The sequence below is a fragment of the Ambystoma mexicanum genome, chromosome 9, assembly GCF_040938575.1.
Source record: "Ambystoma mexicanum isolate Mex_15411 chromosome 9, UKY_AmexF1_1, whole genome shotgun sequence".
NCBI classification, from domain to species: domain Eukaryota; kingdom Metazoa; phylum Chordata; class Amphibia; order Caudata; family Ambystomatidae; genus Ambystoma; species Ambystoma mexicanum.
Window position 1 is genome coordinate 663,214,577 of NC_090931.1, and position 21,044 is coordinate 663,235,620.

Here is a 21,044-nt window from a genome sequence, read left to right on the forward strand (position 1 = left end):
AAACCAACATCACATTCATCCTGGTGTACAAACCACCCCCATACGTTGAAACCTTTGTCGATAACTTCATAGAAGCCATCACCAACATAGCCATCAAGCACGAACGTCTAATCATCCTGGGGGACTTCAACATCTGGTTTGAAAACATTTGCGCCAACTCCCAAAGCTCGCTGATTGGACAACTTACAACCATGAAACTACGACCGCTGGTCAAAGGGGTAACACACTCGGCAGGACACACCCTCGACGCAGTGTTGGCCAAGGAAAAACCCATCACCACGGCACCACCACAAATACTGTAGAGCGACCATCTCATCATCCCATTCGTGATCAGACTACCAACTCAAGTCTGCATCCAACCCCCCAAACTCACAACCACCACAAAAAGAAACTGGAAAAGCGTGAAAGCAAGCAACCTATTCGAACAACTGGAGATGACCAAACCCTCAACTATAGAACTAGAGCTGACCTAGACGGGAAAGCGGAGCTACTACACAAATGGATTGCTGATACAATTGATAAGATCACCCTGGAAAAAAAGCCCTATTCACACCATCAAAAAAAGAGCAATGACAAAATGGTTCACCCCACTACTAAGCACCATGAAAAAGGACAACAAGAAGATGGAACTTGAATGTAGTAAAGAATACAACCCAGACAAAAAGAAATACTGTTCCAGAAATAAATCAGCGCATGTAAGAAGGAAATACAAAAGGCGAAGAGAAGGCATTATGATGACAGAATCACCAATGCCACCAACATACAAAAAGAAATGTTCTACATCATTAAAGAAACGAGAAACCCACCAGGCTGCGACAATACCCCAAACCCCTCAGAGAAACTTTGCAATGACCTGGCAGACCACTTCAAGAACAAAATCAACGACATCCGACAAATCATACAAAAAAGACAAACCAACCACACCATTCAACCAACCAGACCTAACACAGAGCCACAGCACAAACTCCTAAACTTTCCTGAAATATCAGCAGAGGCATTCGTCTTGTTGGTAAAACACAGAAAGAAAGCCGTCTCTCCCATTGATCCCTGCCCCCCTGAAATCTAAAAATCAATCCTTGCACAAGGAACGCCATCAAAATATTACAGAAACCTCCTAAATCTCTCACTAGCAACAGGAACTGTACCAGGAGCATTCGAATCAGCATATATCAAACCGTTTTTAAAAAACACAAGTGGCAACATAGAAGACCTCTCCACTACAGGCTGATTTCAAACATTCCCTACCCAGCAAAACTCCTTGAAACCTACGTATACAAATTAACCCAAGAACACGTAGAAAAACACCACCTGCTAGACCAAGCAAAAGTCGGTTTCAGACGCGCAAGAGGAACAGAAACAGCACTACTATCCATCTGGGACGACCTAAAAACGAAACGGACTCCAACTCAACCTCAGCCCTGATTCTGCTCGACCTCTCCGCAGCCTTCAACACAGTTAGCCATGACACCCTAACCAATAGACTAGAAGACATAGGCAAAACGGACATGGCACTACTCTGTATTAAATCATTCCTAGCAGACAGAACAGAAACCGTATGGCTAAAACCCTTCAAACCCCCACCACGAGTTAACGACTGTGGAGTACCACAAGGGTCCTCACTATCACCACTGTACTTCAACGTCTACCAGACTCCAGTAATCGGAATCTTCAAAAAATACATTACATGCTACAACTACGCAGATGACACTCAAATCATCTACAAAATCGAAGACACTCAAGCCGATCACTCAACCCTAATCGAGCGTCTAAAAGAAGTCTTTAACTGGATGAATGCCAACAACTTGAAAATCAACCCAGGAAAGACAGAAATCATAATAATATCCAAAAACCAACACCACCTACATTCCATGGCCAACGGAAATGGGGATCTGCACCAATACCATCTAAGATAGTAAAAAATCTGGGAGTCCTGATGGACAACACCCTAACCTTAGAACCACAAATAAATGCAATCATCAAGAATGTCCACACAGCAAGAAGAATCCTACCTTTCCTCTCCTTCACCCACAAAACACTCACAATCGTTGCCCTCATCATGTCAAGAATCGACTATGGAAACAGCCTCCATCTCGGGATACCAGAATACCTCCTGAAGAAACAACGGATCCAAAATACAGCAGCCAGACTGCTCCTCAAACTATCCAGAAGAGATCACATCACTCCAGCCCTAAAAACACTGCACTGGTTCCCAGTCAAACATTGCATCACCTTCAAAACAATGTGCATAACACACAGGGCAATCAGCGGACAAGGAGCTGAATTCCTACAAAGGAAAATAACAATCTACAAGCCAACGAGACTCCTCAGATCAAGCAACGAAATCCGCCTGGAACAAAAACCATACCTTAAGAAAAAACGTGGGTGCTTCTCCTTCTCCCACTTAGCTGCAAAAACCTGGAACAACATCCCGAAAGGAATAAGAAACATCAAAGACAACCTACAATTCAGAAAATTACTAAAAAGCTGGCTCTTCAACACCACAGATTCAAACTGAAAAACCAACACAACTGAACGCGAAACACAAAGAAAAGGATGACTAAATTTAGGATGACACTGACAACACCGAATAGGACTCAAGCGGCACCCATGAGAACAGGAATCAGCATCCCTAGCCAACTTCAGCCAACGTCCTCACCCGCCCCATGATTGCTACCAAGTATCATGCTTGTATAGAGTTGTGTGAATGTTAGCACTTGCCACACTTGAACTAAGTTGTGAACATTGGCATGGGCATTGACCGTATGGAGTTGTGAATGAAGGCAGGTGCCGTTCCTGGACGTAATTGCAAGCGTTGGCATGTGCCACGTTTCGAAGTGGCTGGGAGCTATAGCCTGCATAAAGAACTGAATAAGATGATGAATGCCAACCACCCGCCACATATTGATGGAGGAGCCTTGGCTAGTCAGTCCTGCGCACCGACTGGATTGGGAATGCTCTCTGGGCCAGATTTGAAGGGACGCACAAACGCCTGCCTGCCCCGCATACAGACAGGTGTGACGTAGGTGGCTGATGCCAAACTTGGGTAAGGTTATGAAGGTGAGTGGATGCCATGTGTGAAAGGGACTGTGAGTATCAGACGGCCCAGATCAGGACAGAGAGGCAGAGATGCTCCCGCACCCCACCTGGAGAGAATACAGAAATTCAGCGCCTCACTTCCAGACAGCATTGCCAATTAACCAATCCACTAACAATTTCACTCCTCTGCATACACCTCTCAAACTTTAACCAAACACAACCACAAGCCCACAGTACAACAATCCGCACTAACTTCACTACACTGCAACAACAAAACAAACCACACATAGACTCGCACAACAGCACACGACGACTACCGACCGTAAAACACCCCAAGCCCAGCCAACGGACCCACCGGGCTGAGGCTGCCAAAAGTACATTGCAGATCTCTTGCAATTTTCCAGTTTATTCCCACTAACACCTCCCCCACCCCCTTCCCTTTTCAGAGCCGCCAGAGCGCCAGGGGACCACTCCGGTGGTGATAGTGCGCAGTACAAATATCCTTTAACATTAACATTGCAATGCGTAACAAAAAACAATGCCCACTTCTAAGTTCTAACCCAGCTGCAGAGCAGCTCCCCGACAAAGACTGTAATCTCACCTTTAATAGAGCCAGGGAGCAGCTCCCTGACAGACTGCAATCCCACAGAAGACTTTGAGAACCATTGCACTTACTGGAATATTTTACTTTGTGTGCCGACATTTACAAGCTTTAGCCGGCCCACATGTGAGAAGCGTGCTTGAACACAGTTATATGCATTTTAATGATTATAGACCTCTCAGGATGGGACTGCGTAAACAGAAGGGAAGAGCCAATGGAGTAAGGGGGACGAGGATAAACAAGGGTGCAGGAAACTAGAAGATTTTGCTTGCTCAGGAGAGGTCAAAGAGTGTAGAGGTGGACCAAGAGACCAGAAGGAAGGACAAAGGATGGTGCAAAGGAGTGTAGAGGTAGTTTATTGAATAGGTGAGATATTGGCTGGTGAGAGAAAGTGGTGCTATTTTGTGAGTGTGCTTGAAAGGGGGGGGTGAAATGGGTAGTAGGAAAGTTGGGAGTGAGTAAAATACGGGTGACTGAGGAGAAAGTATGGTGTGATGTGGAGTAGTAGTGTGGAGGTAGCTTGGTAGGAGTGTTGTGGTGGTATAGCAGTAGTGTGGAGGTACCACACTAAGCATAATCCAACAGTATGAAAGGGAGCCAGTCTAATAGTTCTGTGGGGGTTAAAGCGTTCCTGAGAGCTTGTGTTGGAGATAGAAGAGCTGGAGAGAGGTTGGAGAAGGAGAGACTATGGAGGCAGAAAGGGAGAGATTAGAGAAGAGAGAGCAAGAGTAACCAGAGAAGAGTTCTCATTGAAGATAAAGAGAGATGTTGGAGTGGGAGAACGTAGAGCTAGAGCAGGAAAAGCGAGAGCTAGAGGAGCAGGAGTTTGAGTGAGCGTAAAGTCGGTATCAGGAGGGGGATCAGGTCCAGGGGACCATTGGGATGCACAAGCCAGGTGGAAAGTACAGGCTAAGGCAAGAGGGCCCCTGAGTACCTGGGAACAGTGGTTGGTAGGGACCAGTCATGGAGTACTAGAAACGTTCTGAAGCAAGTCGGAGGCGTATATCCCCTTTGAAACCCACCCTCTCTTTCTGGTATCGTTGACAATCTAGAGTGGCACTGAGTAGGGCCCGAGACCCTAGAGTTGGTACACAGGAAAGGAGAGGAAAAAATCGGATCCTTGGCAAGGCTGGGGATGCTTGCCCAAATCGTACTAGACAGGGAAAGCCAAGAAGAGCCTGCAGCATAGGAGGGAGAACTACACAACTGCCTTTTTTCACGATGTGAGGTGTCCCAGGTGAGGCAGCTAGACCAAGGAGACCCCCCATGGAAGGAGAGGGAACCATATTATTGTCCAGTCCCTGAACACATGATTGGTCCAACATCCATAAAGGCCATCAACTGACCCAAGAGCCGATGTCACCAAAGCACAAGGACAAGCTATAACTAGTCTTTGATGACCAGGCCCCACCACAAGAAAAAAAAGTGGATAAGGACCCTTTTATTACATGAGACTTGAGTAACTTTGTTTGACACTATCCTGATAGTGATCACCAGGAACCCAGCTCTCTAGAATAGGGTCTGGGCTTGCTGGACTCAGGACGCTAGGGTATGAGCTGTTTTTGCATTACCCAACCTGCAAACTGTTTGCTGTATTGTATCCTCTTATATGAAGAAAACAACTCTACCGTTAAAGTCCTTCCAATCCATCCTTGTGATTCTCGTTGTTTGAGTTTCCAGACTGCCGACTGCCTGCAGACGTAACTTGGAATGGGAGACGGCATGTTGGAGAGAACCTTCTTTCAGATGCAGTTATTCTCCTTTTTTCTCAGAGGGGTTCCTCTTTTTGTTGTCACTAAGAGGTACGATCTCTTTAGTTTAGAAATAGAAACAGTCCAAGCACTTTTTAGCCCAGTCTCCAACTGTTCCGTTTCTCACTCTTTGTGATGCCAATTGGTCTTTTATGTACCATAGTCAAGAGTGTAACCTTTATTTTTGGTAAAGGTGGCCGCCAACAGAGCTTCTTAGAATTTGGGTGACATGTGCCAGTTTTTGGCCATCAGTCAACACTCTGGCAATTGTATTTTGATGTACATGTAAACAAGTGATTAACCTACATGGCAGTAACAGTTGTGCGTTGTACCACTAGTAACCATGGCTATAGTTGCCAGGTTAGTCTCCTCCAAAAATGGAGGCCTGCATTTGAAAATCTAAATGACTACCAGTGGAGCTGATCGGGCTGTTCAGACCGAGGCAGATGCTATATTCCATACTTTCTGTGTTGTCTATTTCCTAGAGTATAGGTTTGAATGTTTCCTGTCACCTTTGAGTACAACTAAGTCATTGGGATACACAAGTGATGAGAGAGAGAACCCCATTAGTCTATACTGGCTGCATCATGACCAGAGAAAGAGAAAGGAACATGATTTTGACATATTGAAAATAAAAACCCTTGAACCACCTTTGAGTCTGTGGATCTGTCTGTTACTGACGAAGGATGAAAACCAGGTCATAGATTGCACCCGTCTATGTCTGCTGAGTAAGTCAACATATTAAAAGGTTGTCAAAACTGTAAAACTGTAGACATATCTTATAGTCTGATTTTTGAATCTATGTTCTCCAGTCTTAATGCAGACCTGTCTTGTTGTCATTCTCACATATACGTAGGGTACAGCGGCAGAATATCCCATAAAATGTCTTTCTGTGTGGCACATGGTATATGTCTTTATGAATCCACTGTTTTGTCCTCATAAACCAAATCCTTTCTATGTCTTATAAAAGGGCAGATAGCACAATGGTCAAATGGATGGTATCGTACTAAAATAATGAGGAAAAAAACGAATGCACGTTTACAGTTTCTTTAACGTTAATGTAAATGGATACTGTTCAGTGACAGGTTGAAGACATGGGGGGTCATTACAAGGTTGGCGTTAAGGGGTTAACGCCGCCGGTAAAGGTGCCGGTGCCGTTGACCCCTTACCGCCGCATTACGAGGTCCTTTAGCGGGTCCCACTAAGGGCGGCTGGTTTTACCAGGCGCCTCTAGTGGGAGCTGCTAAATGACCAGCATGCTAACAACGGGCCCGTTGTTAGCATGGTCCCCATTCCCATTGAGCCCTATGGGGGCTCAAATGGGAATGGGGATGGGTTCCCTAAATGGGGGAAATACCGGGTCCTCCAAGGATGGAATGGCCCAGTAATTCCCCATTCAGGGAAACCGGACCAGGTATGCGGTAAGGGGGTAGCCATGGCGTTAATAACGCCATGGCTACCTCCAACCTCTTAATGACCGCCATAGAGTTGTAGATATGCTCAATTTGGGGCATTAAAGCATTGAAAGCATGTACCAATCTGATGGTATATTTGTTTATATTCAAATAATGGGTTGGGAGGAATTACTCCACCAATACTCAAATGGTGCCAGTTCTTTTTGGTAAATTTGTTTGAGATTAATTGCTTGTGATTACGATTGTTAGGCGAGAGAAAGACTTCCCTATAAACTGACATGTACGCTTCCAAGGGTGACTAAATATTTTATGGCATAACCCAGATCTTTTAGCCTGTTAGATTTATTTATTTGCAATTTTGTTTACCAGCGCAAACTCACCAAACGGCTTTCAAGTACTGGTTACAGCCTCTGGGCACAGCCAGTGGTATACATCACTTTTGCCAAATGGCAACTTTGCCGAATATGTTTTTGCTGTATTTCTTTTTTAACTTTGATTTTTTTTTTACCACAAACCGGTAATTGGTAAATTGGTGTAAGGTATATATTGGGGTAGGGCAGCGGCGAGTCGCCCACCACTGTTTGTGTTAATAAAAAAAAAACAGCAAATTTGGTGACAAGAAATTCAATAAAGTTGCCAATCGGCTAAAATGTGCCAAACCTTCATAGAAACCAGCCAGGTAGATAACAATTCAAATGGAGAGAAATTACAATTGGAGGATAAGTGCATCCACAAAGGATTTTGCTGAGATGTCGATTGAGGGGATAGGACAGGTAGGGGTGAGAATATGAATTTGTTATCGGAGGGGATAGGTAAGAAAGGTTGAGAAAGGAGGGAGCCAAAAAGGGGGCAGGAGGTAGATGCTTTAAGGTAAGGAGAGGTACAATCCAGCAGTGAAGGGAAGGAAAAAAGGGTGAGGGTAGAGGATTAGGTTCTGGATCGGTAGGGGCATAGGGTAGGGTGGGGAGGGAGATATGAGTGAAGGAAAGTGTGGAAAGGGAATGGTGAGGGGGAGGGCGATAAAGGTGTTGTATGATATGTTATTTATAACGCGCTTAATACCCACTAGTATCTAAGCGCGGACCCAGGGATCAAACCTGTGATGCTGTTGAAGTTGGCAGAGGGCTGTTGATAAGAGTTTCACGAGGAGTTTCTTATTCTTGTAGCCAATTGTTGAAATACCATTGTTTTAGGTACTTTTTGAAAGTCCGGTTTTTAGGTTTCAGTTTTGGGTGTTCTGGGAGGGCGTTCCACATGAACGGGGCTATAGAGGAGAGGGTTCTTCCCCAGTGACATTTTTTGTCCTATTATTATTATTATTATTATTATTAGTATTGTTCTCAGTAGAGGCAGTCATGTTTTGGCCATTTTTGTAAAATGTATTTTATTAATGGGTTCAATATTAACATTAACATTGAGCAGAGCCCGCAATGTGAAGGACCCTCGAACCACAACTAGATCAGCATACATAAGACACATTGAAATAAAAACTTACCAAACAGAGGACTTCCTGGATGCCCACCTTATAGTTACGGGGGGGGGGTGCTTAACGGACTCTGTGCCGCCAGAAGCCAGGCCTCTATCTTCAAGACCCCCTTAAAAGGAGAGAAATATTTACAAAGTCTCAACTTTGAATCCACATTAGGCCAGATTCTGCAACCAACAAGGCTCAATGAAGCAGTGATCCCGACTCAAGAAAGCCAATACAAGGCAAAACAAGGCTATAAGTAAATACAAACGCACTGTTCAATAGAAACCACTTGTACAGGATAGTCTGTGGTTCAGGTTCAACCTTCCTCCGCTGCAGGTTCCGATATTGTTTTCAGGTGCCCCAAAAAATAGATTCTCTCCCCTTCCACAAAACCCTAAGTTTGTTCAGACGTGTGATACCTGCCTTTGCTCCCCGGACAAGAAAACTCTTCTTCGGGGTGTTCAACTTCTTCTGCCTCTTTTCAGTTTCAGATGGCAAGTCAGCAAAGAGAACGATCCACTTTTTCTGATATACCAGGGACTTTATTTCCCTGGTCACTTTCAAGATCCTATCTTTATCACTAACATCGGACACTTTAATAATGAGCGTTGTCCCCATTTATGGGTCTCCTGTTTTGTTCTTCCCTCGCTGTTTGATTCTGTAACACTTTTCAATATAGATGGGGTCTTCTTCCGTGTACAGGCTTAACACTTCTGGAAGCCAAGAAGCTGCAAAGGATATCTGGTTGTCACCTTCTGCACCTAGAGGGAGGTCAATCAGTCAGATTTGCTGTGCATGCACCACATATTTCAGATATTCCACTCTCTGCTCTAAGACCTTGTTTCCCAGAATCAATGCCTCCAAACCTTTGCCCATCTGTTGCACTGCTGGGACTATTGGGGAGTTTTGGTTCTTCATTTCAGAGGCCTTCTAATCCAGGGTCGCCGTTCTGGTTATCAGTTGGGCAACTTTTTCACTCAAGTCATCATGTTTACCCTCAAGGCGGGTCACAGTTTTATCAGTGCGCCCCAGCACTGACATGAGCCTTCCCTGATCAGGCGATGGAGCTCTATATGCATGTTCCGGAGGGATCTGTTTGGTTGCTGCACTCCATGGAGCGAGAAATTCTCCTTCCAGACGTTTTTCGTTTTTTTGCCTTTGCCAGAGGCCATTATGGGAACAATTTGCCGCTTATACACTGATTACATCCACTAAACATCAAGGATGTTTACCACCTCCCAATTCCATGCAGGCCTTGTTTTATAGTCCATTGCCATTGGGGTTGCCACATTGTCGTCAGTTCCTGTGATCCTTCCCTTAATGGGTTACCTCACTTTTGGTGAATTTTTTAAAGATCCCAGGCTGCAGAAAGTAGGACACATAAGTAACATTTTCATCTGAAAACATGTCTCTTTGAAAATAATGCTTTTGTTTTTTTTCTCATAATCTGTTTTGTTTTAGTTATTTTTCTTTTCTGGCTTTGATTCTTCTAAGATTTGGCTGGCGATAAGGACCGGTACATATACTTATAATTCCGTCACGTCATGGGGTTTGTTCAGTGCTGCTTAAGTTCGTTTAAAACAATCTGTAGACGTAAATGCATAACTGTTCCTGAGTACCTTTTCATGAAGCATAGAGATAGTGACCACAACGCCCATGGTTGACTTTTTCTTTGGAAATAAGAATCTTGTCCTAGTCTGGGCCAACCCCTAGTTGGCAGCTATGGAAAGCACGCACATCTCTTTAAAAAAAAATACAAGTCACAGGAAGAGGATCACTGGGGGAAAGCAATTTCCTCCATATATAGACTTACTTTTTCTTTGGAAAATAAATAGTATTCTTCCCCCTTTCCATCAAGTATTTGTATCCCTCCGAACAAGGCTTGCATTTTTACCCAGAATTGATTCCCTTTAGTAATAGGAATGTGTCAATATTATCCCCCTCTATTCTTCTGGCTAAGGTTGCATGACTGACTCTATACCAAGCCTTCTGGCCTTTCAGAGCACTGGGCCTTTTGGGAAATCTTTGGCCTACCCAATGGGCTAGACCTCATCTGTGTATAGGGGTACATTGCGGAATGTCTTCATTTTTTTGTTTGTACCCTTTTCGACAACTGACCAGACGTACAAGGGTGCAAAGCTGCTGCTAACTCTTTGCTTGTGGACTCTCACATTAATGGTGCCCATTTGTTATTTTTTGCAGATCAGAGAGTCTGTAGTAGCAAAGGCGATAAATGGACCAATGCTTTGTCCAGGTAGGTGAAAAGCAAGTCAAAGCCCAACATGTTGTTTTTTCCCTGTTTTCACTAACTAGATATTTCCAAAAGTCAAAGGCAACATGAACAAAGCATCTAGGAACAAACAGGCACTTGCATTGCACTTGGCTCTAAGAGCCAGGCCTTTATGTGGGACTCTAAAGTTGCGATGGGAGGTCCACAGAGCGCTAACATAGAGGTGCAGTCTATGGAGTTAGAGGGAAAGGCTTAATTATATCTATTTTGTATTTTCTTAAGCTTTATGATAGATGCAACGCAACCTTGCACTGGTTTGGATCCCTTCCTCATGCACATTTAGTACTGTTAGTGCTCTGATTGCAAACGTGCTTCTGCAAATGAGAAACAATGAGTAAGGAATGAAACCTGAGCAGCATAGATCAACACTGCAAACTGAGCCTCCCCTAAACTCTCCAGCTAGCAATGACGGTCAACTTTATTTTTATAACCCTATCATCTTACAGCACTCACTGATTTGTGCACTCAGTAGACTGAGGCACGGGAACATTCAGTGATGTAGCAGGATTGCACAATTCAGGTGATGTTAGTAAGTTGTGATTCAAAATTCCACACCCTGTCACAATGTTAAGTGGGGATCAATTAGAAGCATAGACTTATGATTAAAAGGTGTTTCATTGCTAACTAATAAGCAGAAGATTCAAGAAAAAGCATAGTATGGCAAGTCTTCTCACAATTAAATTAGAAAACAAATGTGTGGATGGCTTTTTCTTAGGTTGGAACAAGTGGATAGCAAGTCAGTCTCTTTAGAACCAAGCAGCCTCAATGCCTGGTTCTACCAGCCCAGCCCTCCACAGGGAATGATTGTCTTTTCACATTCCGAGGTCTCTTGAAAACTCCTTTCTCCCCTGTTAAAGGCTCTAGATAAGCAAGGTTAAAAGGCCACTGCCAACTACTCTCCCACTCGGGCGACTTTGGATAGGAATTTCCAGATTGTCACAGGCAGCCTTATTGAGCTCTGCCCAGCCTTTAGTTGAGTCGTCGTAGATCGAGGATGGACCTTCTGCCCCCGGTCTTTTTTCTTATGAGAAAGTATCTTGAGTAGACTCCGGAGCCGCTGAGTCGCTTTGGAAGCAGCTCCAGCTCTATTGCCCCTTTTTTTAACATGGGCCGAACCATGTTAAAGCTGCAGATTCAGAGATGAAACCCCTTCCTCCAGCACCCCATCCAATCTCTATAAAACCATGAGTAATGCTGAACACAACCCAGCCCCATATCCTCGCTGGCCAATAACATAAACAATAGCGATTGAAAGATGGTCCAATCCAAGGTGGGTCCGTTCCCTCCCTATTGAACTAGGGAATCGATCGGAAGGCTGCATAGATGGGACCCCCCGCTAGAGCAGTTGACATACCAACAAAAAGGTGCTTTACCCAGCCAACCCACACCATTACCAACCCCCTCCGGTGACAAGTGCACACCGTGCTCTTGAAATACAATTTACCAGACCATTTACACACACAGATGGTCCAACCCAGGCCAGGCTATGCCTTCATTGACCATGAGATTAAACATGGTACATGGATGGTCATGACTAACCAAGGGCAGCCAATCTCTTCACAGCCAATACAAGAGATCCATTGTGCAGTTTAACCAGTGAGGTCTTGCCCTGAGTTACCTAGCACAGGCATGGATAGGAGGCAGAATAGATGTGCCTTGTGGATGCCTTGTTGGCAAGAGAGACCAGGTTACCCAGACAGGAGGTGACTGAGCCAGCGCATGCTCCTATTGTCTATCTTTCACTAACATGGTTTCTTTTGTTTGTTGGTTTTGCCCACAGCAGCAGAAAGAATCTCAATTCAGGAAAGTGGCGCCTCAGTTTGCCAGGTAATGTCCTACTTTCTTCAAGCTGGTGCTGCTTTTTGTTTAGTTTGCGAGAGTGCTGAAATGGAACATTTACTCTTGATATGTGTACAATAACGTTTTGGGTCACTTGACTGCAAGCAGGGAATATGTCAGACTTTTTTGCAGAATGATGTCAGGAATAGTGGGTTGACCTGTTGATGGTATGCTTGTCTTTTCTGAGCTTTGACAATTCAGTCCAAATCGTTGCAAGTGTTAGGCCCAGAAAACAAGACCTTGGTTTAGTGATGGATGCAGATTGGTATTGTTTGATGCACTTGTTGGTGTTTATGCTGCCCAGAAACACTGGCGAACATCCAGGGTTTGTGGTAATTAACCTCTGATGGTTTTAAGGTGTTTGCTACAGAGAAGTAGAGCTCTTATTATGGTACGCACATTGTGATGTTAACCAATTTGTTTCAGGTTCATTTGCTCCTAGAGATGAAGATATAATTAATATAATATGTTGAGGTTTTACATCTTGGGTGGTGACAAGGTCTGTTTGTTCCTGATTCCTTGTCAAGTTCGAGCCCATACTTTAGAGGTGGTAACCTTACCAGACTGAAGATGTTGCATTTCAATACAAATAAAAGACAAAAGAGAAAAAAACCTGGCTGAAAAATGCATACATACATGCTTCTTCATGATTCAACATGGAATGTAACTGTTCAGAAAGTCTTTATATTATTGAAAAAATAACTTTTCTTTATTATGTGCATTTTGTAAAATACCATTAGCACAATATAATGTACAATCGAGGAAAAATAACTCTCTTGACACAATGCTTAGTGATCATATGATCGATATTGATTCAGAAAAATAGTTGTATTTACAAAGACACACCTTGGAGCGATATTGCAATAACACCATTGAATTTATATTGGTCAAGTGAAACATAACTGTCCACTATTTACAATAATTTCATAAGAGACCATGAAATAATTAGATGCTGATCTTCCTGCGTCTCCTTTGAGAATTAAGCCACTACTTTCTGACACGTTTGGATTTGAAGTGAAAAATTGCTTTCTGAGGAGTACTCTGCTTTTTGACAGTCAGACCCTTGTGCTGGCTCCCTGCTTAAAGAAATGAAGGGATTTTCTTTGCCTCCAACACACACAGGTGTAACTTTGAGACTTTTGGTTTCCGTAGACTTTGCCAATTAGGAGCCAATAGTCTCAAACAATGCTTTAACTTTATGTAAGGAAGACCTCCATGTTGAGACCCTCGCTTTAAAAGGTGAAGCACAGACTTAGTTTTGAGGCCTTCACCTTTAGGCAAAATTCTTGTTGACACCTTTTGGCTTCAGTTTAAGTATGTATTTCTGATGTATAGTGAAGATATTGAGTTATTGTTTAACTGTACTTTGATAAAGATTTAGTCTATAGATTATTAATGCCAAAAAAAACAGGCTTTGCATATCCCACCATCCAGTTGTTTGATTCAGAAAGTTCTTCATAATTTCTGGTTATTATCATGCGGCGCATCAAAGGACTGTGACATTTCCCCGATTACACAATGCGAAGTAGAAATAAGAATATGCTTTATCAGACTCATACACTGTTTATGTTTAAATGAATACAAAATATGGAGTGCTGCAGAAAATAGTGAGTACCCACCGACACGACTCACTCACTTACGTCCGCAAGCATGGATAGCCAGAAATGTCACACCATGCAGGGTCCCGAATGGTGGTTTTTCCCATGCATGTACTGGGACAAGCAGTCTGCCTCTAAGGCAGGGATTAGGGTTGAAAGACCTAATTAGAAATGTTCGTGGGAGAAAAGACCTAAGATAATTTTTTCGAAATAATCTTTTCTTCCCTGAACATTACTGACTCAGCCCACACCCCCAGCACACCACTACACACTGCCCACCCCCTACTTACCTTGCATTCAGACTTGCTTTGTCCCTGCAACGCCAGTTCGCTTTCACTTCTGTGATCGGGAACCGGCGCCGCAGGTTCCTTTCCTTTTTTATTTTTCGGGACATCTGCGGGGCTGTCCTCTGCAACCCCTGCTCACAATATACACCGCCGCAGTCTCCAGCACAGAATGCGTGATCTGGTCGAACTGTTCAGCCGTTCAGATTTTTCGAACGGCCGAAATTCGGCCAAATGACGCATTCAGTATTTTTTTCTCAAACATTTTGGACGAAACATAAGGCAGCGTGTTCTGCGGAACGAAGGGGGCATGGGCATAGTCTCTAGGGCAGCAGGAAGTCTGCACATGGAGAGAAAGCAACCTATCCAGTATCAAAACCCAAAAGCGCTCACACTTGAATGCTGTTGAACTGAGGGCAGACTCCAGGGGCAGAGTGAGGGCAATATATGGCAGGTGGACAGAGCAGGTGTGGGAGTCTAGAGAGACAGGAGTTGCAAGGAAGGAGCTGTTTGGAGGTACAAGGAGCTGGAGAGGAGGAGGCTGGAGTGAAAGTGCCTGGTGAGTAGAGGAGGTGAATTGTAAGGAGAGGAGGTTGGAGTAAGTGTAATGGACAAGGGAAGAAAGTAATGGAAGAGATGGTGACTCAGGGGCAGGGTGAAGGAAAACTGAGGAAGTGGAGTTTGGTGCAGGGGAAGAAATAGCTAAGCAGGAGGAGCTTCAGAATGTAGAAGGAAGCAGAGGAGTGCCAGATGGTGGATAGAGACTAGAGGACAAAGAGGTCAGCCAGGAGGTGGAAGTAAACCTCAAGAGGAAAAAAGTTGCAGATACATAGAGGTGGATAAAAGAATATCAATGTGCGAAGAAAAGGTACAGACAAGGAAGGCTTGGATAGAGTACAGAAGAAACAAGTATGTTGTAGCCCAGATGGATTAGTGGAAGAGGGCAGGAGGAATGCAAGTGTGGCAAAACATTAAAGTGGTGACATGAGAAGAGTGTAAGAAAATGTTGGTAGCAGGAGAAGAGAGAGAGTAGAGCAGGTTTTCCGAGGGACAGAGCCTTTACAAATCATTCAGACAGTGTTAAGAACCAGCATCCGGTCCCATATGTTGGGAATAGGAGAGCGCACATCCACCCAGTTTATCGATCAGTCCATGTGGCCAATGCTCTGCTGTGGAAGCATTGGGGCCTGAATGTGGTTAGTTTCTCCCTGCCCCCCCACCCCAGTTTTTCGCTGCAAGAGTTTGCAGTGTTGCAGCGTACGCTCTTCAAAGTGGACCTCTCATTAACAAGACATCAAGGGATGGAAGATGGTACAGAACACCACTATTGGGACCTGGGATTGTTGGGGGATGCACTAACTTCACACTGAACAGTTTCCTCACTTTCACCTAGTCTCCATACTCTACCACCAATCTTCGCTCTTGCTAACATTGTACACATTCTTTGGTTTTCCTTGATGTAATGTACGCTCTCTAACACATTCCTATTGTTAATCCTCTCAAAAACACCTTCAGCGATATGACCATTCCTGCTCCTCATCAGAATTTTCGTTCAGACTAATTTTGGTCTACCATCTACTCGGCAGAGTCTTTGGTCATATTGGCTGCTGCATTTCATATCTGGGAGCGGATATCACAGTGATTGCTGACTAAATGAATGACCAAATAGTTGAACTGGAGCTATTGTTGTGACTAATGCTGTGTTTATATTGTGACTTGGAATTGGCAGAGAGAGCTTATAACGAAGTAACTCTCTGTTGTGAATCTTTTATTTTATTTTTGTATTTTGTTGATGTAACTGCCTTGACCAGACCCCACATCTACACCGCCAACTTGTGCTTTACTCTCACAAAAGTTTGGTCAAACTATTAACATCCAGCCAAAGAGGCTTCAAGTATCCTACCACCCTGCCAAGCTCCTCATCCTTAGCCATTTCCCTCATGCATTCATCGGTTGGACACAGACGCATCGATTTGACATCCTGCTCATGCTTAGCTATTCCACCTGGAAGGCACGATAGGCAATCAGCCACCATGTTGTCTTTCCGGCAGACATTCCACTACAAAATAAAATTCTTGTGCGTGAGTAGGGCAGGGCAGAGCACACAAACACAGATTTAACATGTTCTCAAAAAAGCTTTTTTCGGGTATTGAGGTGGATTCTCAAAACAGATGGGCCAACATAAATAGCCTTTCTTTGCATTGGGCTTTTGCCACAGTTCGTGTTCCAGGAGTACATTAAACACACATCTTCTTCTGAAATGTAGGCATTTCTCCCCTGGTTCAAAGGTCCCACGGCCTGGGGGAGGGGCTGTTGCGCGGCACGCAAAATGGTCGCAGCCTGAGAGTGCTCCGGCAGAGGCTCAGGGAAATATTGTAAAATTCTGCGGTTTTTATTTTTTATGTATTTATTTATTCATTCATTTATTTGTATTTGTTTTGGCCGTGTTGCTGGCCGTGAGGAGCATGGAAGATATCGTTGGAACGCCTGCCGCATATATTACAGCCAGTTTGTGATGTGGGAGTGAGCGGCGCCGGAGAAACGGAACTTTGTTGTGGCTAACTACGCCCTCCCCCACAGCAGCTGCCATTCCTGGTCGTCCCGTCGCCTCATCTCTGGCCGGGTGTGAAGCGGGAGGGCTCCCTGTTCTCTGCCCGTTCCTGAGTTCTCCCACCACCTGCCTCTGTCCCCAGGAGCGGGTGAACCGGAATCTGAGACTGGTGGTGCTCCTGCTGGGTGCGCATCGGCGCGCAGGGTGCTTTCTCTGGGCTGGGCTCCCGCACGGCCAGTGAAGATTCTCATCTGCCTGGTGAATTGATCTTGGCGGAGCCCCGCGCTTCAGGAGGACGGCAGCCATGATCCTGCCCGGGCTCTCCTCATGGCCCTGAGGAGCGGAGGTGACACGTGGTGGTGCAGTGGTGATTTATGTGCGGTGAGCTGGAGGTCTGGGGGGTTAACAGCACTGGCATTCTTTTCATCTGGCTGGGGATCCCCCATGTCATACCTGCCGACCCTCGGCATCCTTCCCCCACCGCCTGCACAGTGGCCCTGTGGTGCTGGGGCTGCCTGCTGCTCCCTCAGCCTCGTCGGATTTCTTGCTGACCCGGGGCCCGCGGCACGCTGTTGCGGGTGGTGCTTGGGGCTGGGCCCACTCCCTGACTTCTGACTCAGGTACTGCGCCTGGTTGGTACCCTCAAGGCGGTCAACACACTAGTGGCATGGGCGGAGGGCCGCCCTATACATGCGCTGCTGGCACACTATCAGCAGCAAAGGACTTCCTTGGTCTGGCCCGGGCACTTAGTTTCTTCACTGTGGGGACATGACCCTGTTGACCCAGGGCCCACGTCGCTCTGTTGTGGGTGGGTGCTTCGGTCAGATCCTTCATCCAGCTATCCGACCTACAGTCTACGCCTGGACAACGGTTTCAAGACGGCCGGTGTGGGGGCAGTGTGGGCGGTGGGGTGCCCTCTGTCCTGCGCTGGTTGCACTGCAACAGGGGTAATTGACTTTCTTGGTTTGGTCTTTTTGTTCCTGTGCAGCCTGTCGGGGCCCTGTTGGCGATGATGTCCCTATTCACGGCTGCCACTCCACCCTAGGCACCACAGGGCCTGGCGCTCCCTATCACCTCAGTCAGATTGCCCCTCTGGAACTCAACTATAACTGCACCTAACGGACATCTAGGTCCCGCAACCCCCTCTCTTCGGGCTTGTCTGCATGTGGGGTCATCAGTACTCACTATATAATTAGTGTGTGGGGACACTCGAGGCATGGGGAACCAGAAGAGGCAATCAAAGATAGATCAATATGCCCGCTCCGACCCCCCGCAGCAGGGTGACGACACTGGTTCCTCCAGCTGGACATTTCTACATTCAACCAAACACTGCTGGTGCTTAAAAGTTGTACGGACAGGCTGGGCGCAAAGATAGACACACTTACTTGTAAAGTGTATGTGTCCGCAATTCAAATTGATAAGATATGTGGTAGGATGTCTGAGGCTGAACATTGGATTGGGGCAGGTGAGGACAAAATCATAGAACTGCAACGAGAGGTGGCCTCTTTACAGCAAATGGTCAAAAAGGTGGTGGCCAAGAACGATGACCTGGAAGGCAGGTCGAGGAGAAATAATATAAGGATCACAGGGGTGGTGGAATCCAATCCAATAGATAACATGGAGGTGTTTGTGGAAAAATTACTCCGAGATCCTGGATAACCCGCCAGTCACGGACCTAATCATGGTGTAGTGTGCACATAGGTCCCTGGCGGCTAGACCATCCCCGGGTGCCCCCTGAGAGGGCTATAATCGCCCGCATCTTTAATTATCGTGATCGGGACACACTACTCCGAGCTGCACGTGATAAGGGAACCGTGAGGTGGGGCTCGGCAACTATTAGACTGTTTCCAGATTTCAGTCAGCAAGTGCAGGAGCTACGGAAACCTTTTCAAGTGGTCAAAAATACTCTGAGAAAGAAAAATGTACGATATTCAATGATGTATCCCGCTAAACTCAGGGTGGTACATGAGCGGAAAACCATATTCTTCACGTCACCCGAGGCTGCGGAGAGGTTTTCTTTGGAGATTCCGGCCCCCGGGGCCTCACCTTGCCACTCTCCTTAACCAGACCAGAGGGGCTTGTGCTTTCGCTACACTCATTGCCTGGTCCCAGATCTCCTGCTGCGAGGCCCCCTCAAATATAGATTGACATGGTCTTGCTCCTCAATACGGACAGCTGCACTAAGCTGAACAGAGCATATGGGAACCGAGCCTATCGCCATAACGAGGCACAGCGGCCGCCGGCTCCCCCCATGCCCAGCGGTGCTCAATTGGGTTAAAGTGTTATGTTTTAAGTTCTGAGGGAGGGAGGTGGGTTACGAAGGCCAGTAGATTGTTTCTGGCGTGGGTGGGGGGTGGAGTGGGTCAGTTATGATTGTGTTGTAGCATTCAATGTAAATGGATGGGGTGGGTGGGTTTTTCCTTCTGGGTTTATAATACTCTACGCGCGTCTTGATTTGGCAAGGTATCCCTGCAGTCTTACACCAAATGATATCTCTGTGGCATCAGACTATCCATTCACTGCCAGCTCACTCATAATGTAGCGACCCCCCCAGGGGCTTCATGCTCCTGTCAATTCTGATATCATTCTGCTTACATGGAATATTCGGGACATCACTAATGCAAAAAAAGACACTTCTCATTACTAACTATGTGAGAAATCATCATGTTAACGTCCTATGCATACAGGGGCCACATTTGGGGAAGGATCACAAACTCCCTGGCCTGTCTGGTTGGGGTATCCACAGGTACAGGTCCTCCTACTCGTCACACTTCCGGGGTGTTGCAATCTATATACATCATTCGAGGGGATTGGGTCCTCCGACGTTTTCCATATCTATGACAGGTAATGTCCACAGCTGTGCTGCTTAGGAAAATCTTTGGCGTCTGCGTCCTGCGTCGATGACGTCGATGCGCCGTCCCCGAGGACCTCCTCCGACGGCCGACGTCACCCGATGTGATAAGTAGGACACACGACGCCCATAGTCTCAGTTCCGTTTTTTCCGCGAACGTGTTCGCTTCGTGAATCTCGGTACGCCTCGACTCGTTGGAGTTTGCTGTTTTCAATTCCCGGTTCGTTGAACCTGTTCGGTTTGTTGTGAAGACCTGTTCGTGGCGATGTCTTTCTCATCTTCAACCCCGCGTCCGGGCTTCAAGAACTGCGGGGATTGTGGGTCCAAGATGTCGGTCACGGACTCGCACGACGCCTGCCTCTGGTGCTTTGGGGGGGCCCACGATACGGACGACTGTGTCGACTGCCAATCGCTCATGACAAAGGCCTTGCGGAAACGCAAGAAGAAGCTGTTGGTAGGCCGGGTGTCTAAGCCCTGGAAGTCGAGGTCTGCAGGGCTTTCGACGGATGACTCGAGTGGTGACTCTCCGCGTCATCGTCGGAAGTCCGGTGGGTCTCCTTCCAGGAGTCGGTCTCGCCACTCCTCCTCCACTTCGAGGCATTCCAGGAAGCGCCGGCATAGGTTGCCTTCCCCGTCCTCTTCCGAGGACTCCGCCCGTCGGCGGGTCGCTTATCCCTCCATGCAAGCGACACCGGAGGAATGGGCTTCCTTCGGGAAGCAGATGCTAGCGATTCTGGAATCGCACTGCACCGGTCCGTCCGTGCCTCCGAGTGGGGTCGGTCGGCACCGGTCGAGAGACACCGCTCGTACGCCTTCGAGCTCGAGTAGTCGGCACGGCTCGTGGGAGAGGTCCCACTCGGACAAGGCTAGCCGCTCTCGCCATGCCCGTGCCAGGTCCCGGTCCTCGACGCGCTCGAGACCGTGTGATCCTGTGCCGTCTTCGAAGAAGACATCGACGCCTGTGGCGCCGAGGTCGTCGACGATTTCTCTCGAGCCTCCGCCTCTGAGGGGGTCGTCGACGCCGTCGGCGCCTAGGTTGTCGAGGGACACGCTCGGAGCTCTGGCTTCGAGGACTGTGTCGACACCGCCGATGCTGGTGGCTCTGCAGCTGATGTCGACGCCTTTTCTGTCGGCGCCGACTCGTTCGGCGCCCTCGACACCTTTTCTGTCGACGCCGGTGCCGACTCGTTCAGCGCCCTCGACGCCTTTCGAGGCGGGGTGTCGGAGGGGCCTCGTGGCACAGGGTTTGCCCCTAGAAAGGCTATGGCTAAGGTCCGGCACTGCTTTGGTCCGCAGAGGTCTTGCTCTCCCCGCCTGGAGTACATTTCAGAGGGTGATGAAGGCTGTGATGGCGGCC

The 21,044-nt window shown here is 46.6% G+C and overlaps 1 protein-coding gene across 5 annotated transcripts in view; it reads left to right on the top strand.

Annotated features, from left to right (window-relative positions):
- CFLAR (CASP8 and FADD like apoptosis regulator) overlaps window positions 1–21,044 on the top strand; it is a 621,840-nt gene that overhangs the window by 391,882 nt on the left and 208,914 nt on the right. For all 5 annotated transcript variants that reach the window (XM_069615454.1, XM_069615451.1, XM_069615453.1 and 2 more), the window contains 2 exons: window positions 10,477–10,528; window positions 12,345–12,391. In XM_069615454.1, coding sequence (XP_069471555.1) covers window positions 10,477–10,528; window positions 12,345–12,391 — 99 coding nt within the window. The remainder of the gene's footprint in view (window positions 1–10,476; window positions 10,529–12,344; window positions 12,392–21,044) is intronic.